Genomic DNA, 24950 nt, shown 5'->3' with positions numbered 1-24950 from the left:
TGCTAATTTAGCACAGCAAGCCCCTGGGATGCTATAATTATGAGGCCACAATCTGAATTTCCCCAGAAAAATGCAAATTGAAGCGAGCAAAGAGTGCAAATATTCGAGAAACATGTAAATTGAATTGGTTAAATGTAATTAAACATGGTGCAGAACATCGCGCTGTTGCTAAAAACTCTTTGTTCAACATGTAAGGCAAGGACAAACTAAAGTGAAGATTCCAGTCAACTTTTCTTCTCTTTTACGCCAAAGATGAGACTTGTCGAGGTTCATGGGGTCCATTTACATAACAGGTGCTGCTCATCACTCAACAGGTAGGCACATACACCTTCACACTAAGCTGTACACGCCCCTCCCTCCCCCGAGCGCAGGTGTCGAACGTTTTACAAAGAGCAAAGTGTAAACAGGCCCGTCTTTTAGCCGGGAGGCCAACATAAAAGGCCGTTTTGCAGGGTTTTTGAGGCTGCTTTAGAATCGCTCGGTAGCCTATTGACACAGCTGCAGGCCCCACCTTCTGCCCATATCGCCTAAAGAAAAGAAGCTCGCATGGAAGCCTGCATGCACCGCAATCTGTTATTTTGAAAGTTAAAAGAAAATACAAGCGGGTAGAAGATATTCTGAAGAAGCCAGACAAAAACCCCAACAAGCCTTTATAAGCCCCAGAGGATTCAGGGCTTTTGTAAGCAGAAAATTAGGATTCTCTGTGTACACATGCATGCCTGCACACATTTATACATACATGCTGGTGTTTACTGCATGTGTGTGGTTTCGATTATGTGCATGCGATCTTTGTGTGCGCCGTCATTCTCCAGCTGTTGCGGGGGGAAAAAGTGCCATTTGCCTCAAAAGAGAGAAGCGGCGCACAATTACAAGTTCCATTCTGAGGAGCACAAAAAGATGGCAGCGACGGAGCGGCCGGTAGAAAAGACGCCTATTTATAGTGAACTCCTGGGCATTTTACAGACAAGCAGCTTTGTGTTTGTGATGGAACATGTGTATGAGGGAAATCGTCACATAATTACACCCTGTTAGGCGTCTGACCTATCATTTTGTTGAAAAGCAGAAGGGACGATTCTGCGAGAGCTTTGTTATCAACGATGGCAGAGAATTTCAATCAGAAGAGGGGAAAAAAGGGCTTGAATCAAGTGCACATCAATCACTGAGTGATTTGAGCATACACTGGAGTGCATCTCTGCGTACTGTAGAAGGAGCTCTGTGACTCTTGACTCTGGATGTGACAGGCCATATCCACACTCATGTTGTTCTGATTTCTACGCTAGGTGGGGAAAAAAGATCTTTTGGGCACACTAAACACGGCAATTTTACAACGTAGACACACCAGGAAGCAAGATTTTCAAAAACGTTGACCAGATCTGGTGGACATTTTTACTAGATGACTTCAAATCATTTTTGAAGTGAATGAAAAGGCTGAATTTTAATGCTATGGTTGGCCTGAACACACTCTTTCATTTTCTGAATATAGACCATCACATAAACTATCTCCTGTCATTGAAATATGTTTCTGTTTCTGTGGTCAGATGGGTTTAAAATGGTGCAAATGGGTGTCAGTGGAGGAGCATTTAAAAGGGGATTTAGGGATCACACAGATCAGCGACTACTAGCAGGTAAAGTGAATTACATCTAGTTATCATAGCCCATAGAGGGTGTATTAGAGATGGATGTAGCGACCATCATCTTGGTTGGTTAGTTGATTGCCATTTTGAATCCTCTAATTTGGCATTTGGCCATCACCATCTTGCTTTTTATACCAGATGTAACGTGGAAGTACTGTATCTGACTGTACTTACTGTATTTACTAAATTAACACGTGCTGCATTCAAAAAGTCTTGAAACTCAAAATTGAGGTCACAAACTAATTGGAAATATGTTTACAAAAGTTACAATTGGGGCCATTTTCTCATAGACCTTTATACAATCTGACATCTTTTTGCAACCAGAGGAGTTGCCCCCTGCTGGCTGTGAGAAAGAATGCAGGTTTGAGGCTTTACATTTACACTTTCATCTCCTATATAGAATCTATGGATCCTTCAGAAGCGCTACTGTAACACAAATCCCCGAAAACCTTAATCCTGCCTCAGGTAGAAAGGTTTCAGACCAGCTGATATGTAAAAGTTCCTCTGTCCAGCTTTAAAGCAATATTTTAAACATCTAGAAACTTGCATTGTTTACATCCATGGTAGTAACCATCTTCCTTTTCCCTTTTTTTTTGTTGCTGTGATTCGTACCGCCATCTGTAGATCAATAAAACTGTGTACATATAAGTTAATTGTTCACATTCAGAGAAAAAGCAGCAACAATGCCATCTAAATACAGTCTAAAACTTTGAGTTTGCTCTCTATATTCCTGGCTTTTGTATTATTATTTTTTTATGTTAAATAAGTGTTTTTGGTTTGAACTTTCACTTTTTGTTATCCCTCTCCACCTCTGAAGTAACAACCAGCTGAGTCAAATCACATTCTTTGGGTATTTTTGAAGGATTTTCGATAAAATGCAAGAAATCACTGACTGGTTGACATCCGTGTTGTGAAATGGATCACTGGCAGGTTTGGTGAGGGGGATGTAGTTCTGAGGGGATGAACTGTGGGCAGGGTGAGCGGCTCCCCTGGGTGGAGCTCAGTGGATGCAGCAGCACTGAATCATCAGCGGTGCTACGGTAAACATGTGAGCTTTATAGCTGCCCTGGCTTTCAGAGCTGGATGTCAATATTTGGTCCCATTCCTTGTGGTCGCGGCTCTGACGCATTCAGCCAGTGTTGGATTTGAGCTGCAGCCCTCCACAGGCCGACCAGCCAGCAGCGAGCAAACAAGAACGTTCTGCATTACCCAAACACTCATTCCAGCAGCTAACACAATGCTTTATTATCTTATTGCCCCAAACCACAAACCGTTATTAAAAAACAAAAAAAAAAAAAAAAACACTCTTGCACCCGAGATGACTCTTTGAGCTCAGAACAGAGTTAATACAAAAAAACAAAAAAAAATGTTTCAGGGCCGCAGTTAGTGAAATATTTTCTTGTGGAAATCCTGCACTGTTAGATATAATCACACAAAGACCCAGAAGTGACAAATATTTTCTCTGTAGTCTGTTGACGGGTAACTGAGGGAGATGCAGGGGCAGAAACACAACACACAAGAGCCTAAAGCTGCACTAATCTGAGGAGTAATGAGTGGAAAATGCTGATAACCCCGAGAAGGAAACCAGCTCAGAGTGCACATTTAGCTGTCAGCTCTGAATTGTCGAAGTCCTGCCATGAAACTGCAGGAATCAACTTAAATTTTAAGGTAAGATGACTGTGTAATGAATATGACTATCGTTTTCAGACTGGCGGCTTCGATGTGGGAATTCGTGAAAACTGACATGTTTAGAATTTATCCAGGTTACACATTAATTTTGTATTTTTCAATTGCAGTTCATGGATAATATTTCAACATATAGACTGTGCTTTCGATGCTTTATATTTTTTATTCATCTTATTGTTTGATTATCAAATACCTTGTGGTTTTGCGTTTTAAAATTTGCATTTCCATTTAATTTGCATGCACCAAGCAGAATCACGTAATTTCATGTTTCCAGAGCTTGCAATGACAATAAACGCTTTCCGATTTGTAATTCTGTTTTAGACTTGATTTTATTAACATAAAGGCATGGACCCCTGGGGTTTATTTTAAGATTTACCAATTACACCCAAAACTGATGGTTCTTTGCAGCCATTACTAAACTGCCTAGAGGATCTAAAATCATGGTTGGACATTCATTTTCTTTGTCTAAATGAAACAGAAACAGATGTTGTGGGTGTGATTTTTGACAGAGATGTCTCTTCGTCAGCTCCAGCGGGTACAAAATGCTGCTGCCTGACATCTAACAGACAAAGAAACAGGAGCACATCACTCCAGTTTTAGCCTCGCTCCACTGGCTTTCTATCTGCTTCAGAATTGTTTTTAAGATTTTATTGCTTATTTTTAAGGTGTTAAATGGGTTGGCACTTTCTTATTTATCTGAGCTTTTACACGTTCATGCTCCAGTTTTATCACTGAGGTCGGCCAATGAGATGATCCTTAACGTTTCTAGATCCAGACTGAGAAACAGAGGCGACCAAGCCTTTTCTGTGGCTGTATCAAGTCTGTGGAACCGTTTACCTGTTCAGATTAGAACCGCTTGGTCTCTGGATACCTTCAAGTGCCTACTGAAGACACATATTTACTCTCTGGCTTTTAATTGTAGTTGAGCGCTGACACTTTGATATATGGCATTGTTGATCTTGCTCTGTGTATTCCCTGACAGATTATATCTTGTTTTCTGTTTTGAACTTCATAGCACTTTGGTCAACCTTGGTTGCTTTTTAAATGTGAGATATATATATATATATATATATATATATATATATATATATATATATATATATATATATATATATATATATATATATATATAAAAAAGCTAACTTGATCTGACTTGACATAAAGGCATATATGCAGAAATAAAACATCCCTCTCCCACTGCATGGAGATCACATATCACACAAATTATTACCCCCCTCCTCCCCCTGCTGCAACTTCCTTTCTAATTGGAATCCATTCTCCCCACAGGACCGCTGAAGATTCATCATTCAGCGTGAGATCGGCGTATGCGTGCAGTACAACACTTTGAGTAGGTGCAGGATGATTAGCAGCAATTTATCCTACTTTAAAATCTTAATCTCGCCCTCGGAGATAATTCTGCCCACAAAGCCATATCAAAGCTCTTGGCCTCTGGTTCTGTTTCAGTGGCTTTAACAGAAAAGCAGGGTCCCTCCCCACCGTGATCCAGAGCCACCTCACCTCTCCTCAACCCAGGTCTGGTGCGCTGCCTCTGGGTATGGAGCCTCAGAGCCGGGGCCTCTTTGGTAGCAGTAGCCTCCGGCGCTGTGAGTCATAGCAGGTCTGATGGCTTTCAAATGAGCTTCTGAGACGTGATGCCAGCAGGCCAGGTGTGCTCGCCTGTATGAGTGGGTTTGCAGTCTGTGTGCTTTGAAAGAATCTGGTGTGTTTACATGTGTGACTGCGCAGATTTTCATTCACATTATGTACACCTGCAGGAACAAGTGTGTGTTTGCTCGAGTACTGTAGCTGCAGATTTTGTACGGTCATGTCTAACGGCGGATCACTCAACAGAAACCCTGCGAAACATTTCGAACGTCGTCGTGTTTGTATAAAACTCAATTAAAAGCCGACCAAGCCCGAGTAAGAGAAACTGGATGTTTTAACAGGTGAAAGTAATCCCTGGGCTCAGAGAGCGACTCTGATCCAGGGTTAGCATGCTTGTTGCCTGTAAATAAGAGGTGGTTTCACCCACACAGCCTCTTACTAAAGCATTCAGCCACATTAGAATTTCTAATAGCAAAATTTCCAAATAAAATTATTGTATTTCATTAGAATCACCTCAATCAGTGATTGAACTTGCAGAAAATAAGCAAACTTTTTCAACTTTGGTCAACATACACTACTGTTCAAAAGTTTGGGGTCACCCAGACAATTTCATGTTTCCATGAAAACTCACACTTATTTTTCACACAAAGGTTTTCTAATCATCAGTTAGCCTTTCAGCACCATTAGCTAACACAATGTAGCATTAGAACACAGGAGTGATGGTTGCTGGAAATGTTCCTCTGTACCCCTATGGAGATATTCCATTAAAAACCAGCTGTTTCCAGCTAGAATAGTCATTTACCACATTAACAATGTCTAGACTGGATTTCTGATTAATTTAATGTTATCTTCACTGAAAAAAACTGTTTTTCTTTCAAAAGTAAGGACATTTCTAAGTGACCCCAAACTTTTGAACGGTAGTGTACATGTCTTCTGCTGACATCTGCTGAGAAGGAGTTTTCACTTGTATGAATGTGGCTCTCTTTTAACCTGCTACATCAACATGGTAACTGATGCTGCACTGCTAACCACTTCCAGAAGACGTTCTGTTTTGGATTCAAATCAGCAGCAAAAAGTACTAACTTTTCACCATTTTTTTTCATCTGAGGGATTCACAGCTGAGGGAAAACATTTGCAAACCTTTCGAGACACAAGTAATGTGCATTTATTCGCAATCAAAAAAAATAAATAAATGCATAAATATGTTTTTAACTTTAGTCCTGATTTGGTGCCAGGTTCATTTTACACTGCTGGTCCTGCAGCTAAGACAACGCCGAGTACAACAAGAAAACCACTCCGAGAACACAGTACTCCAAGTGGATAAGGCTGCTCAGTCGTATCATTTCCAAAATTTGAAAAAAATGTGTGGCAGAAATCCCAGCACCACAGAATGTGACCATTTAATATAGATGTACCCATAAACAAAACGACCTTATTGCATAACCTAAATATGCAGTGTGTGGCGGGAATTGATGGGACTCAGAAGCACCATCCTTGTATCATTTCCGATGGATAAGTCCACAGTGGTCCATTAGTAGTAGGATTGCAATGCTGTGCTCATCAGCAGGCAGCTGACGTAGTGTTCACTTGTTGTCATAGTTACAATGATGCCGTGCTGCTGTCTTGCAATGATACAGAAATCTTTAACAAATCCATGGATCCAGACTAAAAGCCGCATCACTGCCAAAATCTGATCAATTGGTCCTTGTGTCATTTCTGGCCTTCCCTGAAAATTTTATCCAAATCCGTTCGTCTGTTTTTGAGTAATGTTGCTAACAGACAAACAGACACACCAACACCGATTGCCATGTAACTCAGTGGAGTAAAAAGTGATTAATCTATTTGTATTTTTCACAGAGAATATTAAACAACATTAATTTCACTTTAATTTGGCTAAAAACTAAAGTGATCTCCACATATCCTTCGGCGTAGGACGGTGGCACACTTAAATGTTGAGCATAATGTTTGAATAATGAATTTTAAAGTTTAAGAACTCTGTTGTGCAATTGTCTAGAACCAAACAGCTAAATTCAGTGTGTGTGGGTGGTAAAATGAACATATTAACTTACGCGATTTATCACTTTTCGACCAGCACGCTTCTCTTGGATCGTTTGTAGCAGCAGCGCCGTTCCCTGTAATGAATGTCAATGTTCTTCATAGTTCTTCTTTGTGACAACCTGTTCCTCTCGACTGAAGTAGGCGGCACGTCGTCGGTTCATGGTGTGCCAAGGAAGAGTCATGCGGCGCGTTAAACGCTCGCCTTTATGGGGAGCTCACACAAAGAAAATCTGAGTTAACAAAGAAAGTTGACTACCACCGTCGTGATTTCCATTATCTCTGATTGGGGTGTTTGGTTTTGTTGAGCCGGCTTACATAAAAAAAAGTCTTTCTTCTTAGCACACCTCTGTGACCTTTGAGGAAACTTAGAAAACAATCATCGGGATTGTAGGTGAAATACAAGACATACTGTAAGCTCAAAATGATATTAGTTCAACTTTAAGACAAAAAGAACAAGTTGTGATTGGATCTAAAATAACAGCCGCTCTGCTTTGGAGAATAAAGGCCCTTCTCATTGCGCCCTAAGACAAGCGAGCCTGCGGTGGAAAACCAAGTCTCCGTGCTCGAAAGGCCAACAAAGAAAGCGAGGCGAAAAGCCTGCGTCCATGTTACCGCGTGTGTGTGTGTGTTTGATTCTGGCCACATGTAAACGAGCCCATTGTACGGAGCAGAACACGGAGCGAGCAGAGCGTCCACGAAAATAAACCTCACACAGAAAAGCCCTGTAGTTAGCCGGGCCGCAGAACAGGCTGCTGGGCTCCGAACCACACCACAGCTCAGCTCAGCTCAGCTCAGCTCAGCTCAGCTCAGCTCAGCTCAGCTCAGCTCAGCCAGTGTGTGTGTGTGTGTGTGTGTGTGTGTGTGTGTGTGTGTGTGTGTGTGTGTGTGTGTGTGTGTGTGTGGTGGTACAGCAGCCAGACCGGGCCATGCGGACTCTGGTGTGGTCGGGTTCCCCTGCTAAATTTAATAAGGGTGTCTCTGGTTACATCATGGCCAGAAGAAACAGAAAGAAAGTAGGAAAAAAAGTCCTCCATCAGCAGTATAGTTTTAAAGGAACATTCTGGTTTAGTTTTTTTTAGTTTGCCAAACACTAGAAGTTGAAGTTGCATTCCTGAGCAGAGCATTAAGATTCGCTCTTTTGTAACGCTTGTGCTTAAAGTTCAAATATTTTTTAGTGTAGTAAAATCTGAAAAATTTGTAATTTCTAAGAGATATTTGCCATTATATGAAAAAATAGCGTAATTTCAGGATGATTTTGTTCTTCTGTAATTTTAATTGTTTGAACAACTTAATGTTATTTTGTAGATTTTACCTGTTTTGTTAAGATTACAGATATCAAATGAAATCATTAAAAAAAACAACATTTATTTATATTTTAAGCCTAAAGGAACAGGACAAACCCATAACTAACGTCCCAACTAACATCAAATATCTGTATTTTACATACAGTAGTTTTTTTTTATCGTCTTTAAGTATGAAATTACATTTTTTGTGTGTGTAATTAAATCAGCAAAAATAACATTATTTGACAGATATTTGCCATTATTTGAGATAAAATTATTGTTATTATTATAACTGTTATTTGACAGATTTCCCGTTTTGTTAAATTACAGATAATATCCAGTAAAATCACAAAAAAGTGTTATTTTATAAGTTGAATGTAAAAAAAAAAAATGGTCAAAACTGTACGTAATTTTCACAGTCATTTCTTTTTTCACAATGTGTGCCTAAAAATTTATGCTCTTACTGTATTTAACCCAGTAATTTGCATATATTTGCTGTCATATATATATATATATATATATATATATATATATATATATATATATATATATAAATAAAATTATTTATTTATTTATTAGCATAATGTTTGCATCCTCATTGCCAGATTTTCCGTTTTTTTAAACAAATTGTAACTGTGTTTAAATCAATATTTTACTGATAATAGCTGTTATTTTTGACTTTTTATATTTTAATTTTATTTATTACCATCATTTTAGCACCCTTGCTGCCAGATTTTCCCTTTTTTTGTTTTTTTAACAGATTTTTTTCATTTTTTTTTTTAGACAGTATTCTAACCTTCTACAGTCCAGAAAGCCATTTTTCCATCCATTTCATGCCATTATGGAAACAACTTGAGGTTTCTTGAGGATGTTGCAATCCAGAAGGAAATTCTTGTGCAAGATACCATTCAGAAAAAAAATTAAATGATGTAAGATAAGAAATGCAGAATCTAGAAAGTAGAAAAGTAATGAAATATGTAGGATATCATACTGAAATAGAACAGTCCAAGGTAATGCTGCCAGTTATATTGAAGTAATATCACACATGATAATGAAATATTGCACGTAAAAAAGAAATGTTGCACCTAAAAAAATAGATGAATTATTGCGCATTATACTGACTATCCACAACACAATTGCTAACATAAAGAGCAATGTTAGCATTCATTTGAAGTAATTATTATGTTCAACTGATGACTAGAAGCCCAATATTCACAATTCTGTATTTTTCTTTATGAACTCTGTGAACAAAGTGTGGGTACTCAAACTGCAAATGTGCCATAAAAACAAAATCTAGAGCTTAAAAAAGACCTGAAACCTCCATGGAACTGCTTAATTCTCTGTGGATTTAAATGTGTCACTGACTCATTTCACATCACACATGATCATTTGACAGGTCTGAAAAAAATATTAATTAATCATCCCTAATTGCCAACTAATTAAAGATTTAATTGTTCATACAATGAATACATTCATTAATATCACGTAGATCTGTTATCTTTTTGATTCTGCCACTAGGGCATGATGAAGTTGGAAATTTTAAATTCTATACACAAGGGGCTTTGAAATTGTTGAGTAATTACATTTCAAAATTAACAATTTTGATTAGCTTTTGATTGCCACAGTTCCCTCTATTCATTTGTTTCCAGAGACTGTTTTGACTTTCCTGACAGAACATTTTGTGATCCACCCACAGCCAAACTGAAAATACTGGATCTTTGTTGTAAGTTTGGTCTCCTGACAACATGCAGCAGTTTTTAACCAGTGAAAAGTGTCCTTGAATGCTTCTTAAGAGTCCATTTTAACAGTTTGGCTATTACACTATGATAATGCACTTTTTGAAAAGTAAACACAAGTTGTTCATACTAACAAACAAACAAGCTTCAAGTATCTGCAAGCTGTTTTTCATTTTTAAAAAAATCCTTATACTACTGCAACAACACATCATCAGTATGGTAAAACTGACATACCTATTAAATAAATAAATAAATAAATAAATAAAAGTGAAAATCTGGCAGCCAAGGTGCCAAAACATATGTACAAAAAATGTATTAAAAAATAAAATACAACATTGCAATGTTCAAAAACTCTAAGAATGTTTTTTAGTATTATTTTTACAGTGTAACAATTTGGCCTTCAATAATGCTTTGCAAAAAAAAAAAACATGCAAAACTGGAGAGTTTATATTTCATGCAACATGTGTTTGTGTGTTTTAAGTTACAGTGTAAATCAGTTCATGCACGTTAACATGTATACATGAGAGAGTGTGAGAAAGTTAGAAGCTCAGGAAATTAATCAGATCCCGTGTTAATCTGAGGGAACGTCATGCATATAAGCAGGAGGGAAGGTCATCTGCTTGTTTTACACACACACACACGCACACACACACACACACACACACACACACACACACACACACACACACACACACACACATGCAAATATATACTACACATTGGAAAAAGAGTAGAAAATAAACTTCCAACACCTGCTTGATTTTCTATCTGTGGTGGCCTCTTCATCTCCCAACCCGCTTCTTTATTTATCAGCGGAAGCTAAAGTGATTGGCTCACAGCTGTTCGCCCAGCGCCATACACACACACACACACACACACACAGACACACACACAGACAGACACACACACACACACACACACACACACGCACACACACGCACACACACACACACAGCCACCCTGACAGCCATATGCTGCTCTGGCCAAAAGGTGTCACATACCAGTGGGTGCCTTCCAAAGAGACAGAGAATCTAAAAGTCAGAGGAGCAGCAGTGTGACTTTCTGACACTTTGATGTATTTCTGGAATACAGAACCTGAAAATACTGAAATACTGGGAGACACACAGGAGAAAACAGGATGCTGGTGCAGTCTAATAGGTTGCTTAGCCAACAGAGACAGCATCCAGCGGAAGGGACCTGACATGTTTAGAAATTTTATATTAAGACCATGGAGTGTTTAGTCCATCCATCCATCATCTATACACCGCATCATCTTATTTGGGTGGTGGAGGCTGGAGTCTATCCCAGCTGACTTAGGGTGAAGGCAGGAGACACCTTGGACGCGTCACCAGTCTATCACAGGGCTACATATACAGACAAACAATCACACTCACATTCACACCTACAGGCGATTTAGAATCACCAATTAACCTCAGCATGTTTCTGGACTGTGGGAGGAAGCCGGAGTACCCGGAGAAAACCCATGCATGCACAGGGAGAACATGCAAACTCCATGCAGAAAGATCCCAGGCCAAGGTCGGGATGCAAACTGGGAATCTTCTAGCTGCACGGCGACAGTTCTAACCACTGACCCACACTGCAGCCTGGAGTGTTTAGTTTTTTCTAAAATAAAAAATAAAATCTTTCAAAAATCCCTAAAAGCACAGTAAATATCTGTCCAGAATGGTGCCAGAAAAATATATTTAAAAACTGAGTAATATTGCAATGTTCAAAAATGGTAAAAACTGTGAAAATAACAGTAAATATCTGAGAAATGTTGCCTGTGTTTAAAAGTGTGAGTTTTGACCTGTTTCATTTTTAAATTCATTTTATTTTATTTTATAACAGTCAACATGTATCAATGCAATTAATACATTTTTCTGTAATTTTATTAGACTTTATGTATAATTTAACAAGACTGGTAAAATCTGTCAAACAGATAGTTTAACAATTATTTACCATTTTTCAGTATTCAATTTATATATGCTTTTTCTTATAAACAATAGCAAATGTATGCAAAAATAACAATAGGTTTTGTCTGTTCTAGTACAATACAAAAACAAATTGCTATTTATAAAAAGTGATTTTTTAAAGTGGTTTTGGCCTGTTCTTTTAAGGGTTAAAATATAAATGAATACTTTTTTCTGCAATCTTTTTGATATTATCTGTATTTATTTTTTTAAAAGAGGGGAAATCTGCAAAATGACACAAAAAAGCATAATTAATATATTTTTTTCTGTAATTTCACTCGATGTTATGTGTAATTTTTAAAAAATGGTGAAATTGGTCACCAACAGTTAAATTATTTAGCATTTTTCAGCACTCGATATACATATATATTCTTTTCTTTTAAACAATAGCAAATGTATAAAAAATAATATTTTTTAGTCTGTTTAAATACAATAAGAAAGAACAAATGGCCATTCATAAAAAATGTGATTTTTTTAAAGAGGATATTGCGTACAGTTTTGGCCTGTTTTTTAAGGTAAAAATGTAAATTCATATTTTTTTTCTGTAAATTTTTTGGTTTTATCTGTTTTTAATTTTTTTAAAATAGGGAAAGTCTACACAATGACAAAAAAATATAATTGACAAGTTTTTTTCTGTAATCTTACTCAATGTTATGATTTTTTTAAATGGTGAAATCAGTCAAACAGATTATTTAAAAATTTTCAGTTCTCTCTCTCTCTCTCTCTCTCTCTCTCTCTCTCTATATATATATATATATATATATATATATATATATATATAAAATAATTTATTATATGTATATAGCAAATGTATGCAAAAATAATATATTTTTAAAAATTTTTTAGTCTGTTTAAATTCAATAAGACTGTAAAAGAACAAGAACAAATTGCTATTCATAAAAATCGTGACTTTTTAAAAAGTGGATATTATATACAGTTTTGGCCTCTTTTTTAGGTTGAAAATGTAATTTAATGGTTTTTCTGTGTTTTTTAAAGTTATTATTATTATTATTAGGACCTTTCAGTTTAAAAAAAAAACGGGAAAAAAGCAAAATGACCAAAAAATTACAGTTAAATCTTTTTTTTTTTTTTTTAATTTTCACAGTGCAGACATGCTGTATGTATCTAACATATGGGAAAAACAGGACTTGACATAAAAGACTGCCATATTTTAGAAAGTTTTATGTTCAAATCACAAAGGCAAGGCTATTTTTTCTAATATCACAGCAGATATAGCATTCCTTATCTGGTAGCATCACAATAACTCATGAGAATGCTACAAATTTGTGATGTGATGACTGATATAGCACGAGACAAAACATATGGGTGAGGTTAGCTGGTCCAAGTGGACATTTATCATAGTTTGCATCAGCACCAGGACAGATGTCCCCTAGTTTGCTTTTAGACCAAATTTCATCTTCGATCAAAATCCTCAAACCAAGTCCGTGATAAGACTGTTGAAACAGCTTGTACCAGAGCATACAAATCCATTTTTCCATAGAGATTCCAGAAATTCGAGCTCGGGAATATATTCATGGCACTCAAAATAGTACTACACAAATAAAGTGACATATATTAATATGTTTGTCAGTCCTTGCTTTGTATATTCCAGCTGTGTGTTGCCTCTTTTCTTGAAGACACAGCGAGGAAACATCTGTGCATCCTCCCTCCTAGGTCCTCCAGCAGCTTCCTCCATCCTCAAGATGCGCTTTAGGAAATGAGACGTCCGTTGTTATGATGCACCAAGATCGATTTCCGGGTCACTGGAAGGAGCGTGGAGAAGTCGAGGAGTTCAGGAGGCTGAAATTAGTGAAATGAGACGAGCCTGGAGTCATTCTCGGTGTGTGTGAGACGAATCTGATCCCTGAAAGCCCTCGGCGCTCTGGAGACACGTTCTGGCCCTCCACGGACACATTAATCACAGGTTTAATTAAAAGTCTCCATCTCTTCACCTGGAGACAGGACGGGGAGCCACAGCTGCATCCAGGCCAGCCACCCAGAGCTCCACCCGTCCAGGTCCTGGTCCGGGATCAGGTCGCCGCTCAGCTGCACCATTACTCTGGAAAGTCTGGACTCTGGCGGCTCTGATGAGTTCACATTTAATCACTTTTATTATTCTCGTCGGAGGTTGTGGTTATTTAGTTTTGCACCTTGTTTCTGGAGCTTTATGCTAATATAATTAAGTTCTAATGTCTCTGGTGCTTGAGTGCAACGATCCTTTTAATGCCTCATGCTTTAAACTGAGTGGCTCATACAATAACCCACCACAACTAAAGGAAAGCATGTTCAATGCCACATTTAAGATCAGTCAAAGGCCATACTTCTAGCTGCATTACACTTTATTCCATTCCCTTGCCAAAAAGGAAGTAGTTGTGTGAAGACTGAAACGTTTTAGAGACAAGGATGGACTTTCTTTCTTGATCCGTGTTTGGTCAACTGGACCTTTTTGGACTTTAGCATTCTTGTCCTGTTGGCTTCACACAATCAGCCTTTTGTGAAAAACCCGACAGATAGATCAGCTCAGTGGTCATTTTTTTATTAAGACTTTTAGGAAACACATACCAAAGACTGCAAAAAAAAGTTATCCATGCCTTTATTATTAGAATCAGTGTCAGAAACAGTTTTACAGCCAGATATGTTTACGATAACTTGGTGCTTTAGTGCATAACAGCAAACATTATATGGTTGTAAACAGTCTTCTTTTCAGGGTCTAGAAATGGTAAAAAATGCTGCTGCTCATCTACAAACACCACGAAGGAAGCACAACTGCACAACACCAATTTTGGCCCCTCTCTGCTGGCTTTCTGTCTGTTTTTTGTTGGTTGGTGCCACCTTATTTATCTGAACTCTTCATACCAAGGTTGGAGCACTGAGGTCGACCATCAGACGTCTCAGATGTTCACAAAAATAGACGATCCAGCCTTCGCATCTAAGAACTGCTCGTTGGCCTTTGATCCAAGTTGAGCTCTTCACCTTCTCTTCATCCCTGATTGTGTTCTATCTTCTGTGTTTTTTCTAATTTTATTGTGTTTTTCCTCAGATTTTTGGTTTTATTTTGTTTGATTTTGTCTTGTATGTCGCTATTTTTAATTGTACAGCACCTTGGGTCAGCTTCTTGATGCGCTTTATAAATAGATTTGATTTGACTTGACTTGACTTTGACTTGACAAGGTCAAACCTCGTCTTACTTTCTTGTCACTCGCTGCACAAAAATGGCACAAAATTGTCAGTTTCTGCCAGTTGCAAAACCTCCAAACACATTTTGTCTGAAGCTTTGTCAAGATTTCTGTAATTTCATTTTCACACTATTTCTGTTTTTTTTCTCAGTAATGGCCATTTAATATAGTTACATACTTAAATCTTGCCGAAACATGTGAGGACCAACTTGACTGTTGGTCCTGTATTATGATATTTCAATATTTTATCGCTAAGCACAGTCCTCAAATCAACAAATAATTAAATGTTAAGATATTCCTCTTGTATTTACTATTCATAAAGCATTTTAATAGCAATATGAGGTCTTAGATGGTGTGTAAGGCACTTTATTATGACTAAAATCATTCTTTTGTCAATAATATGCTCATAATTTCCAGATACTTTGAAATATTTGTGCCTCTTCTGCATTATTCCTCTCATCGGATTTTATATTTAGGAATATCCTCTAAAGATACATCTTTGTCATCTACAAACATAGTTAATTAATCTGTAAAACATTCATCATCTTTGTGGTTTTTCACAGGACACCTGCAGCCCTCCGACCGACACACTGTTCATTAAAAAGCTCTGCGTCCAGTCAGGTATGAGTGACGGGTTCAGGCCACTTTTATTGGGAGGAGATGTGATACTGTGATGGATGCTCTGCAGGAGAGTGAGATGGAAGCGTGTTCTGAATGATGATGTCCTGTTTAGAGACGCCGGAGCTCACATCTAAACTAGAGCTGCCTCATAATTAGACAGAGGGGCTCCAAAATCTGCTTTCCAGGGAGAGAGGAGAGGCATGAATGTGTGGACGTTATGTAGGTTGTAGAGAAAAACCAAGCTGTGTCTTCAATATTAGATTTTAATATTGTAACTACTGCATATCACAGCAAACTTTCCAACGTATTAATGCTAAAAATGTTGTTTTATTACTAGAAAGGGCAGGGATAATACCGATAGTAGCACAGAAACAATTCAATACAGATGGCATACTGTAGAAATCTGTTTTTGTCAGTTTTTTAAAAATGTGTCCAATGACCTGCATGCTCAAGTAGCCACGAGTATTTTTGGGAGACTTACTTTAAGCTTCTCTGGAAGTAGCCTTAACTCTCTAAGCTTTGCATTGACATTGAAGCCACGTTCTGCATTGACTCTGAACATCTCGGTTACAGATAATCTGCTTCTTTTTCTTCTGCTGCTGGCATTAGTTCTCTCTGCAGGAAGGCAGAAGTGCAGAAACATAATGAAACGCAGATAAAACAGACAACAAAAGTCACTCCAATTACACAGTAACTAGCATCAGCTGTTGTGAATCTGTTGCGCATCAGATTTGGGATGCATAATAGGCATTGTCATTGCAAAACAGCACACTGGAAAACAAAAAAAAACTGTTAAAAGCACTGTGAAAATGTGACAGCAAGGGTGCCAAGAAAATATATTTTAAAAAGATGTATAATAAAAACTGTCAAATACAGTACAGGGGACAGTGCGCTCTCCCTTTCTCTTCACCCTGTACACATCGGACTTCCATTATAACTCTGGGAGCTGTCACCTCCAGAAGTTCTCCGATGATACAGCCATTGTCGGGTGTGTATCTGAAGGGGACTAGCAGGAGTACAGGACGGTCATCTCTGACTTTGTGGACTGATGTGAGCGAAACCATCTGCAGCTCAACGCCAGTAAGACGAAGGAGATGATCGTGGACTTCAGCAGGAGGAGGACACCCCGGACTGCACCGGTGAACATCCAGGGTTTGGACATTGACATGGTGGACACATACAAATACCTGGGTGTTCACCTCAATAATAAACTGGACTGGACACACAATACAGAGGTTCTGTACAAGAAGGACCAAAGTCGTCTCCACCTGCTGAGGAGACTGAGGTCCTTTGGAGTGTGCAGGACTCTGCTCAGGACATTTTATGACTCTGTGGTAGCGTCTGCTATTTTCTATGCAGTGGTCTGCTGGGGAGCAGGGAGCACTGAAAGGGACAGAAAGAGACTAAACAGAAGGTCAGGAGGAGGTTCTGTCCTGGACTGTTCCCTGGACTCCATAGAGGAGGTGGGTGAGAGGAGGATGTTGTCAAAGCTCACATCCATCATGGACAATCCCTCTCACCCACTGCATGACACTGTGGGGTCTTTAAGCAGCTCCTTCAGCAGCAGACTGAGACATCCACCCTGCAAGAAAGAGCGCTATCGCAGGTCCTTCATCCCATCTGCTATAAGACTTTACAACATCAGCATCACTGGCTGATGTTAACATAAACTGGACTATATCATTACCACCCCAAACCATAAAATTTGCACAGCAATTCTTGCACTGCACATCTTTGCACTTTTAAACTTTATTTTTTTCTTTTAAGTGACTTTATCCTCATCTCTCACCCTTGTATATATTGTAAATATTGTTACTACTGTTCTATTGTTGTTTTGTTCATATCACTACGTCTACTGTTGCATGGGCTGCTGTGACAATGTAAATTTCCCCTGGCGTGGGGAGAAATAAAGGACTTATCTTATCTTATCTTAAAATAATTTAATCATTGTAATTTTAAGGAAGAATAAATGTACTTACAATAATAACCACCATTAAATGACAACCATATAATGGAAATGTGTTGAAGAAAAACAGAAAATACATATTAAAATTTGTATTAAAAACAGACAAAATTATTAAACTGGGTGGAAATTATTTACAATTTAACTTGCAAATTAATAATTTTTTTTTGAGATTTTATTATCTGTTACTCAACAAAACAGGAAAGATCTGAAAAACAACACTTGCTAGATGAAAAAGCTCGTTGTTTTACAGTGTACAACCCCTCTGCAGGGGATAAAGCTGTTTTCATTTTACTGCCAGCGATTCTTAATCTGTAACACATCTGTACTCCCCAAATAAATATGTACAAGACATATCTGCTCAGATTTTTGTCTCATCTGGATATGATTGAGTGCTTTTGTGCATGTGTACTCCAGCATTCTGAATATTATGCTGCTGGTATGAGGTAATGGAGTACTGCATATAACTTGAGCTAACTGATGTCATGTTTTGTTTTAATATTAGGAGGGACACCTTAATCCTGAGCGTCGAACACAGAATTTCATGCATTTGGGTGAATTCTTGCATCTGTGGAAAATGTTTAAGCAGTTTTTCAGAATAAAAGTCATCAGCTGTTTGTGTTCTACTTTACTGAGGGGGGTGTATTCTCTGCATCGCCCCTGAAATATGTGCCTATGATTGCAATGTGTCTCTAATTTCATGTCTTATTAGCCTCTTTAAGTCTCATTACCCCATTTTGTGGTGCAATCACACTGTTCCCATGGCATCCAGTGGTATATTTGCTATTCCTAATGATGATAATGCTTGTAAAAAAGAATATCCTATAATAAAAAATAAAAACCTGGCAGCAAGATCGCCAAAATTTGTATTTATTTATTTTACATTTCTGTAATATTCAAAAGCTGTTAAAAGCTGAAATAAATGGCAAATATATGTAAAATTAGTTTTTTTAGAGATTTAAATACAGTTAAACCGTGTAAGCCTTGCAGTCGTGCATTGTAAGTGGAAAAAAACACAATTTTATGCACAACTTTTTGTGTTTTTTTAAAAACTCAACATGTAAAATAATCCCCTTTCCCAGTAAATTTATTCAACATTATCTCTAAATTATGACAAAATGGAACAATATGTCAAATGACAGTAAATTGATTTTAAAAAATACAGTTTCAGACTCTTAAATAAATCACCTTTTTACAGTGTATAATGACTATAAAAGCGCTTCATGTAAACTTAATGCTAATTGTGTATCTATAAGCATAATGTTTCTGCATCTTTTTTATTAAGGAAGACAACATTTTGTGTACAGAAACTTCTTTTTTAAGTCTTTATTGAAGTAGAACCCACCCCCCATCTACACCCACAGACAGACCATAATGAGTTTATAGTGACTCTTTTGGACTTGACTTCATGGCATAAACTTGTGGTGCAACTACATCATCCCTGCTGGAACTTTCTGTAATGCTAATTGCATTTTAATACAACCTTAATACCCCTCCGGTGACTTCTCTTTTTTTGGTAAATCTGTGGTGCTGAATAATGACTGTGTAATGACCTCATCTCATGGTCATTACACCCCACTGTAAAAACCGCTGCTCTGTCATTTACCTCCAAGTGACAACACAGAGAATCCTTGTTTTGTTAATTTATTTTTTCTTTTTTTTAATCCCTGTGTGAGAAAAAAAACTGATAAAAAGTTTTCATGGAGGTTCAAACTGTTCCGCTTCCAAATTGAGTTTGATTTGAACCTCTGCAGCCTTTTAAAAAGACGTAATTTAACAAATGACACAACTAGAGCAGAGATTTTGGACGAGGCGATTTTTGTCCGGATAGGGGAATACATAGACAAAAGATAAAGACAAAACCTAAAAAATCTGGACAGTGAGCACAGTTTTTGTTTTACTGTGAATTTTAACCACAATATGTGATAATTAATTGCCATTTTTGTTAATTTTCACACATTTAAAATCGGAAATAAAGCGTTGAAGTTAGTTGCCACCCCCCTGAGCTGGTATTTGGTACAGCCCACAGCTCCTTTTGGTGTCTCCAGCGTCGGAACTACAGCACAACATGTTGGAGAGCGAAGCCGAGCTGTTCCCCTCAGAGTTAACTTTTTAATCCCGCTTTTGTCGCCGTTATCGGACCCAGGAGGAGGAAGGCGGAGGAGGAGGAGGTCCGGGGAGAGAAAAAAGGAAGAGAAAAAGTCAGTCATGGTCTGAGGGTTTTTTTTTTTTATTTTGGGGGTGGCTGAAAGCCGGAGCGTCTTCTTGCAAAAATAAAAAGAAGAAGAAGCCCGTTGATATTTAACAGTGCAGAGAGGAAGAAGGAGAAGAAGAGGAGGAAAGAAAGGGGGGAAAGACCGGAGCTGAGAGAGAGAAAAGCGGGGCTGCAAGATGCATCTGGCCGCCGTGGTGCTGTGGGGCGCCCTGATAACTTTCAGCCGGAGTCCAGGTAAGAAAAAAAAAAAAGAAACAATGTCCGTGTGAACGACGCCGCGGATCGGACGTGAAAGTGCATGTGAGCGTGTTTTCTATGAGCTCGTTGTGTTTATGGTGCTTTTTAAATTCGCCTCCTTATCAGATCAGCTCAGTCGGACACCAAAACCCAGCAGCCAAGTTTCCCCCAAATGCGCCATTTACGTGCGTAAAGTAGAAACTGTAGCGGAAAATGTGTCTTTTAGATCTTGTTTGACAACCAGCCTGCAGCAGTTCGACTTATTCTCCTCATTTAACTTGTAAAAACGTTGTTTTTAATCCTACATTTTCACTTTCAGCACGCTATTTTGCACCGTGCACCCTTCTCATCCTTGTACCTGCTGTTGGAAGTAGAGGAGTGGTAAATATTAGTGCTTATATGAGTTTGTGGAGGTGTTTTTCTGATGTTACATGAAGGTTAGATGTGCTGTCAGGTTGCCACCAGCCTTGATTTGATGTGGGTTTTAAACCAGCTAGAATGCTTTTTTCTTTTCTTTTCTTTTTTTTTTTTAATCTATGGCTTGTCTCAGGTGCATAGAAGCTGCAAATTTTACATGAGATGGAATTTTCTGATGGGATTTTGAGCTTTTGCGTGGTTTTATAAGCCAGTAGAAAGTTCTGTGTGGTTGCAAATGAGTTAAAATTGCAGCACAAATATGGAAAATCCTGCATGCCAGACCTGATTTAATGTGGGATTAGATAGATTTAAAGCAGGTAGAATAGTTCTTGGATGCAGTGGAGCTGAAAATGACACACGAGATGGAGATTTTGAGCTTTCGGATGGTTTTATAAAGCCGGCAGAAAGTTCAGTTTAGTTGCAAATGAGTTCAAATTGGTGGATGGAGCACTTCTTTTTCAAGGTAATAAAGAAAATCAGTGCAGTGCGCAGTGACAGCAGGTGAACTGGGCTGTTGATCTATGATAACTCACATCCTGTGTCCCCCCTCCTACCCTGCAGCAGCGCTTGTAATAGGTCTGAGGGATTTCCACCACCCCCTTCCTATGTTTCTCTAACACCTTGTATTTACAACATGTTAGAACAGCCGCTGGAATGCAAGGACCCTAGTGAAGCTATTTCCAAACACACACACACTCACACACTGGGTTTTAGTGTCATCCACACATGGGTGCCGTCGGTGCTCCCTGACATGTCATGAAAACATCCACCTGACAGGACGGCACGAAAATCTTGTAATTGGCTCGTCGGACCTGAGAAAGGAGGTCGGTTGTAATTGCGACGACTAAATGTCACCAGAAGACTGTCTCCTAAATGTCAGCCAGATAAGAGTCAATATCCAATTGAAAACAAAAGCCACCCTGGATGATCTGCGCCCTATTTATAGTTGGTCCTTTCATCCTTTCAGATGTAGTTATCAGCGTTCTCCCCCGCCTCCCCTCTTTATCTGGGGCGGAGGGGCCGGCCTCGTTTGATTATGGACTTGTTCTGTCATAAAGCAATTAAGTCTGCCGGGCCTGTATCATGTCTTAAACACACCATGGTCTACTGTGCACGAATGTGAGCCACATCACGTTGTGTAGCTGCACATTGTGTGTCTTTTTGTGGCTGCTCGATCTGTACATTTCATCATTCTCCTGCCAGAAATTCAAAATTTCTGCTCTGGAAAAGCCTCTGAAATAGCATTTAAACTGTCATGTGATACTGACACAAATGAAAGATTATTTTAGGACTCTTAAAGACTGGATCTCAAACCGCAGCTATCCAGCAGTCGGTGGGGAAACTCCACGAAGATCTGAGGGGGCTAAATATATATTCTTAAGGCGATTAATTGGCTAAATCAGAAGTTGAAATGAAATTCCAGTGGGTCAAAGGCATGAAGCGTTTATCATACTGGCCACAGTTATTGGCAATAAGACGGATATTATGGCTTCACGGGGAGATGAATAAAAAACGGTAAAGGCTATAATTCCTGAGCTATGTACAGTAAATGGCATTATGAAGGCCAGCTGCTTTTCCCATCTGACAGTAGATGACCGAGGGCTGTAATTTATCATGCTGACCGTGTGTGTGTGTGTGTGTGTGTGTCCAACGTGTGCGAGGTCAAGATGCCTTCTCAGCTAAGTCTAGTGGCCTTGCCGTAATGGGCAGAGCTGGACTAATGGCGTGTTGGAGAGAGTGTTCTACAGTTTAATTATGTGCTGTGGGACAGCTCGACCCCTCCGCCCACTGCTGCCATCCCCGTCCAGCTCTCCTCATTTACCCATCAGGTATTGATTGGACTCGGAAGAAGCTGCGGCGTCGCTATCACCGCACGGTACGTCACATTTACAGCGACTCTTACAAGAAAGCCCATCTAATCTGGCAGTGGGCTGAAATTTACAACTCGCACGATGATCCCGCCGCTGCAGGACTAAACCGAGACGATTCCTCTGTATGAATCTGACAGCTGGGCAGCCGTCCAAGAAAAAAAAGAAAGAGAAAAAAAACCCTCCCTCCTTGAGTGGTTGGTTTTTTTGCTGCTGCAGCCAAACAAAGAGAAAGAAAAGAAAAGGGAATGATGACAGTAAAATACTGTGGGCTGAAAAATCTGATTATTTACAACATAAAAATGTCTATTACAATTTTCCACAACTCAAGGCTGTGTTTTCAAATTGGTTGTTTTGTCCAACTAAAACTCCAAAAACCCAGAGGCGTTCAATTTAAAATGTTACCAAGCACAGAAAAGCAGCACTTTCTCACGTTTGAGATGCTGAAAGTGGTGAATGTTTGACATTTTTACTTGATAAATGGCTTAAATTAGTTTCCAGCAGTGTACTACAGCAGAGCCCGCTCACCTCAAATGAAATAAAGAGTGTGTTTGCTATCTGTTAAAAAAAAGAAAAAAGAAAAAGAAATGAGTAGACGTTTAGTATAAAACATTAACCTTCGGGTGATCATGAAAGCATAATATCTGCAAATTGAACCTGCGGAGCACAAAACACTGGAAGTTGTCAGTTAAATGGAGTCGTACGGTTATATTTTGTTCTGGCACATTCTGAAATTAATGAAATTTGGATGTCAAAGGTGTTATTTTGGTGCTGCTACCACCAAAAAGTTGGTATTGCAATGGGAAAAGTTACAAATCATGCAGAGACTTACAGCTGAGATGCATTTGGATCTGTACGGGATTGAAGTAAACGTCATTTTGGCTAATTATTTTAGCAGAAGTGGCACTTTAAATGAGGAAAACCACAGCTGTAAGGCCTGCGTACAGTAGGATTTCTACTGAAGCAAGGAGAAAGTGGCTTGCGTATAAAGGGAGGTGGGGAGTTTTGGCCTTGGATTGGCTCTCTGCCGCCCTTTGTGCCCTTCCCTGCCGCCTGCATCCCCTCGGCGGATTGATTAGCCCCCTGATGTCCCCCCCTCCACATCCCGGACCTCGGCTCCCGGTCGTGGCCTTTCCACACAACCTGCAGGCGTGGTTTTTATTTTTTGCGTACCCAGCAAGCTTTAGAGAGCACAAAATTTACGACTTTGTCTTGCAAAATAGCTCCAACATTGCATTTGATTAAGTGCCCTCAGAGTAATTGTGTTGGTATTAATGGTGTTGCAATGTTGATATTTCCGAATAACTCAGTCTCCAGACAGATTTATGGCCTGCCAGGAGTTGTTTTTGGTACCGATTCTGCTCTGTAGGCGACGCTGCTTTTTTTTTTTTTTTTTTTTTTTTTTTTTTCTGGTTTGATTTGGAGGATGTGGCTGCGGCTTGGGTTTATGAAATGGGACTCTTTTGTCTTTACTCCTGGCAATGCTGTGATTGTTTTATGTGCACATTCACCTTCCACTCTGGCTTTTTTTGTTGCTTTTCAAAGCCGGAGGAGGGTGAAAGTTTCATTAATGGATGGATCTGAGACCGGAGCTGCTGTGTTCGGGCTGATTTTTGTGGCCTGAATGAATGTGTGTGTGCCCTGCGCTAGTTTAGCTGGTTCGGTTGGTGTCGGTCAGGCTTCTGCTTTCACCAGGGGAAGGCAGAGTGGGCCACCTGATACCCCCACTGTGCTTTGTGTGTCTCTGCTGAGGGGATGGAATTGCACCTCCAAGGTAGCAGTGGAGGTAACCTGTGATTACTTGATTCCCAGCCCCCCCCCTGCAACATTCTCATATGGATAAATGTCAGACTTCAGAGCCCCCTCCAACCCCCTCAGCTCCTCTCCTCGTCTTCCTCTACCTTCCTATAAATCACCTGACTCTCTCCCAGAGAGAGACCCCCGGGGCGGGCTTTCGTCTTCGGGGTCGTTTCTGATTTCAGAACATGATGCCACAGCCCCGGGGCCCGTTTCAATTATGCTCGCTGCGCTAATATATGTCACAGATGTCAGCTTTCAGAGCGCACATGCAAGCAAACAAACAAAGTCAGCAGCCACTGGTGGCTCTCGGTGCAGAGAGCAATGATCCTCGGTGTCACAATGGAATTGATCCACTGTGCTGAAGTTTTGAATCTGCTATATTTCTGCTGCTGCGTTCACACACCACAGGGATGTGGGAGACTTTATCATGCTTGTTTGTGTTAATGACATATGTCAGTTTGATGGAATATGAAGTGCAGCTTGATCTTTGAGCAAAGTAAAGCCAAGATGTAGACAAAAAGGACCCTTCTATATTAACTGTTCCAGTTTTTCTGTTTATCACATGGCTGTGGGTTGTAGATTGGGTCACAATTGTATTCTCAATGTTTGGCCAAGTGAACCCCACCATCTGACCCCAAACCCGTAAAAAGAGTGGCATTTTTAATTAAAAAAAAAAAACAA

The 24950-nt window shown here is 39.2% G+C and overlaps 1 protein-coding gene across 3 annotated transcripts in view; it reads left to right on the top strand.

Moving 5' to 3' along the window:
* The first annotated feature begins 19815 nt into the window (after positions 1-19815).
* Positions 19816-24950, top strand: part of lrp4 (low density lipoprotein receptor-related protein 4) — a 141869-nt gene continuing 136734 nt past the window's right edge. For all 3 annotated transcript variants that reach the window (XM_023279729.3, XM_023279728.3, XM_023279730.3), the window contains exon 1: positions 19816-20181. In XM_023279729.3, the coding sequence (XP_023135497.2) occupies positions 20124-20181 (58 nt within the window). In that variant the 5' untranslated portion in view covers positions 19816-20123. The remainder of the gene's footprint in view (positions 20182-24950) is intronic.

Source organism: Amphiprion ocellaris, chromosome 1 (assembly GCF_022539595.1).
Source record: "Amphiprion ocellaris isolate individual 3 ecotype Okinawa chromosome 1, ASM2253959v1, whole genome shotgun sequence".
In the NCBI taxonomy this organism is placed as follows: Eukaryota; Metazoa; Chordata; class Actinopteri; family Pomacentridae; genus Amphiprion; species Amphiprion ocellaris.
This window is presented reverse-complemented; position numbering and strand designations above follow the sequence as displayed.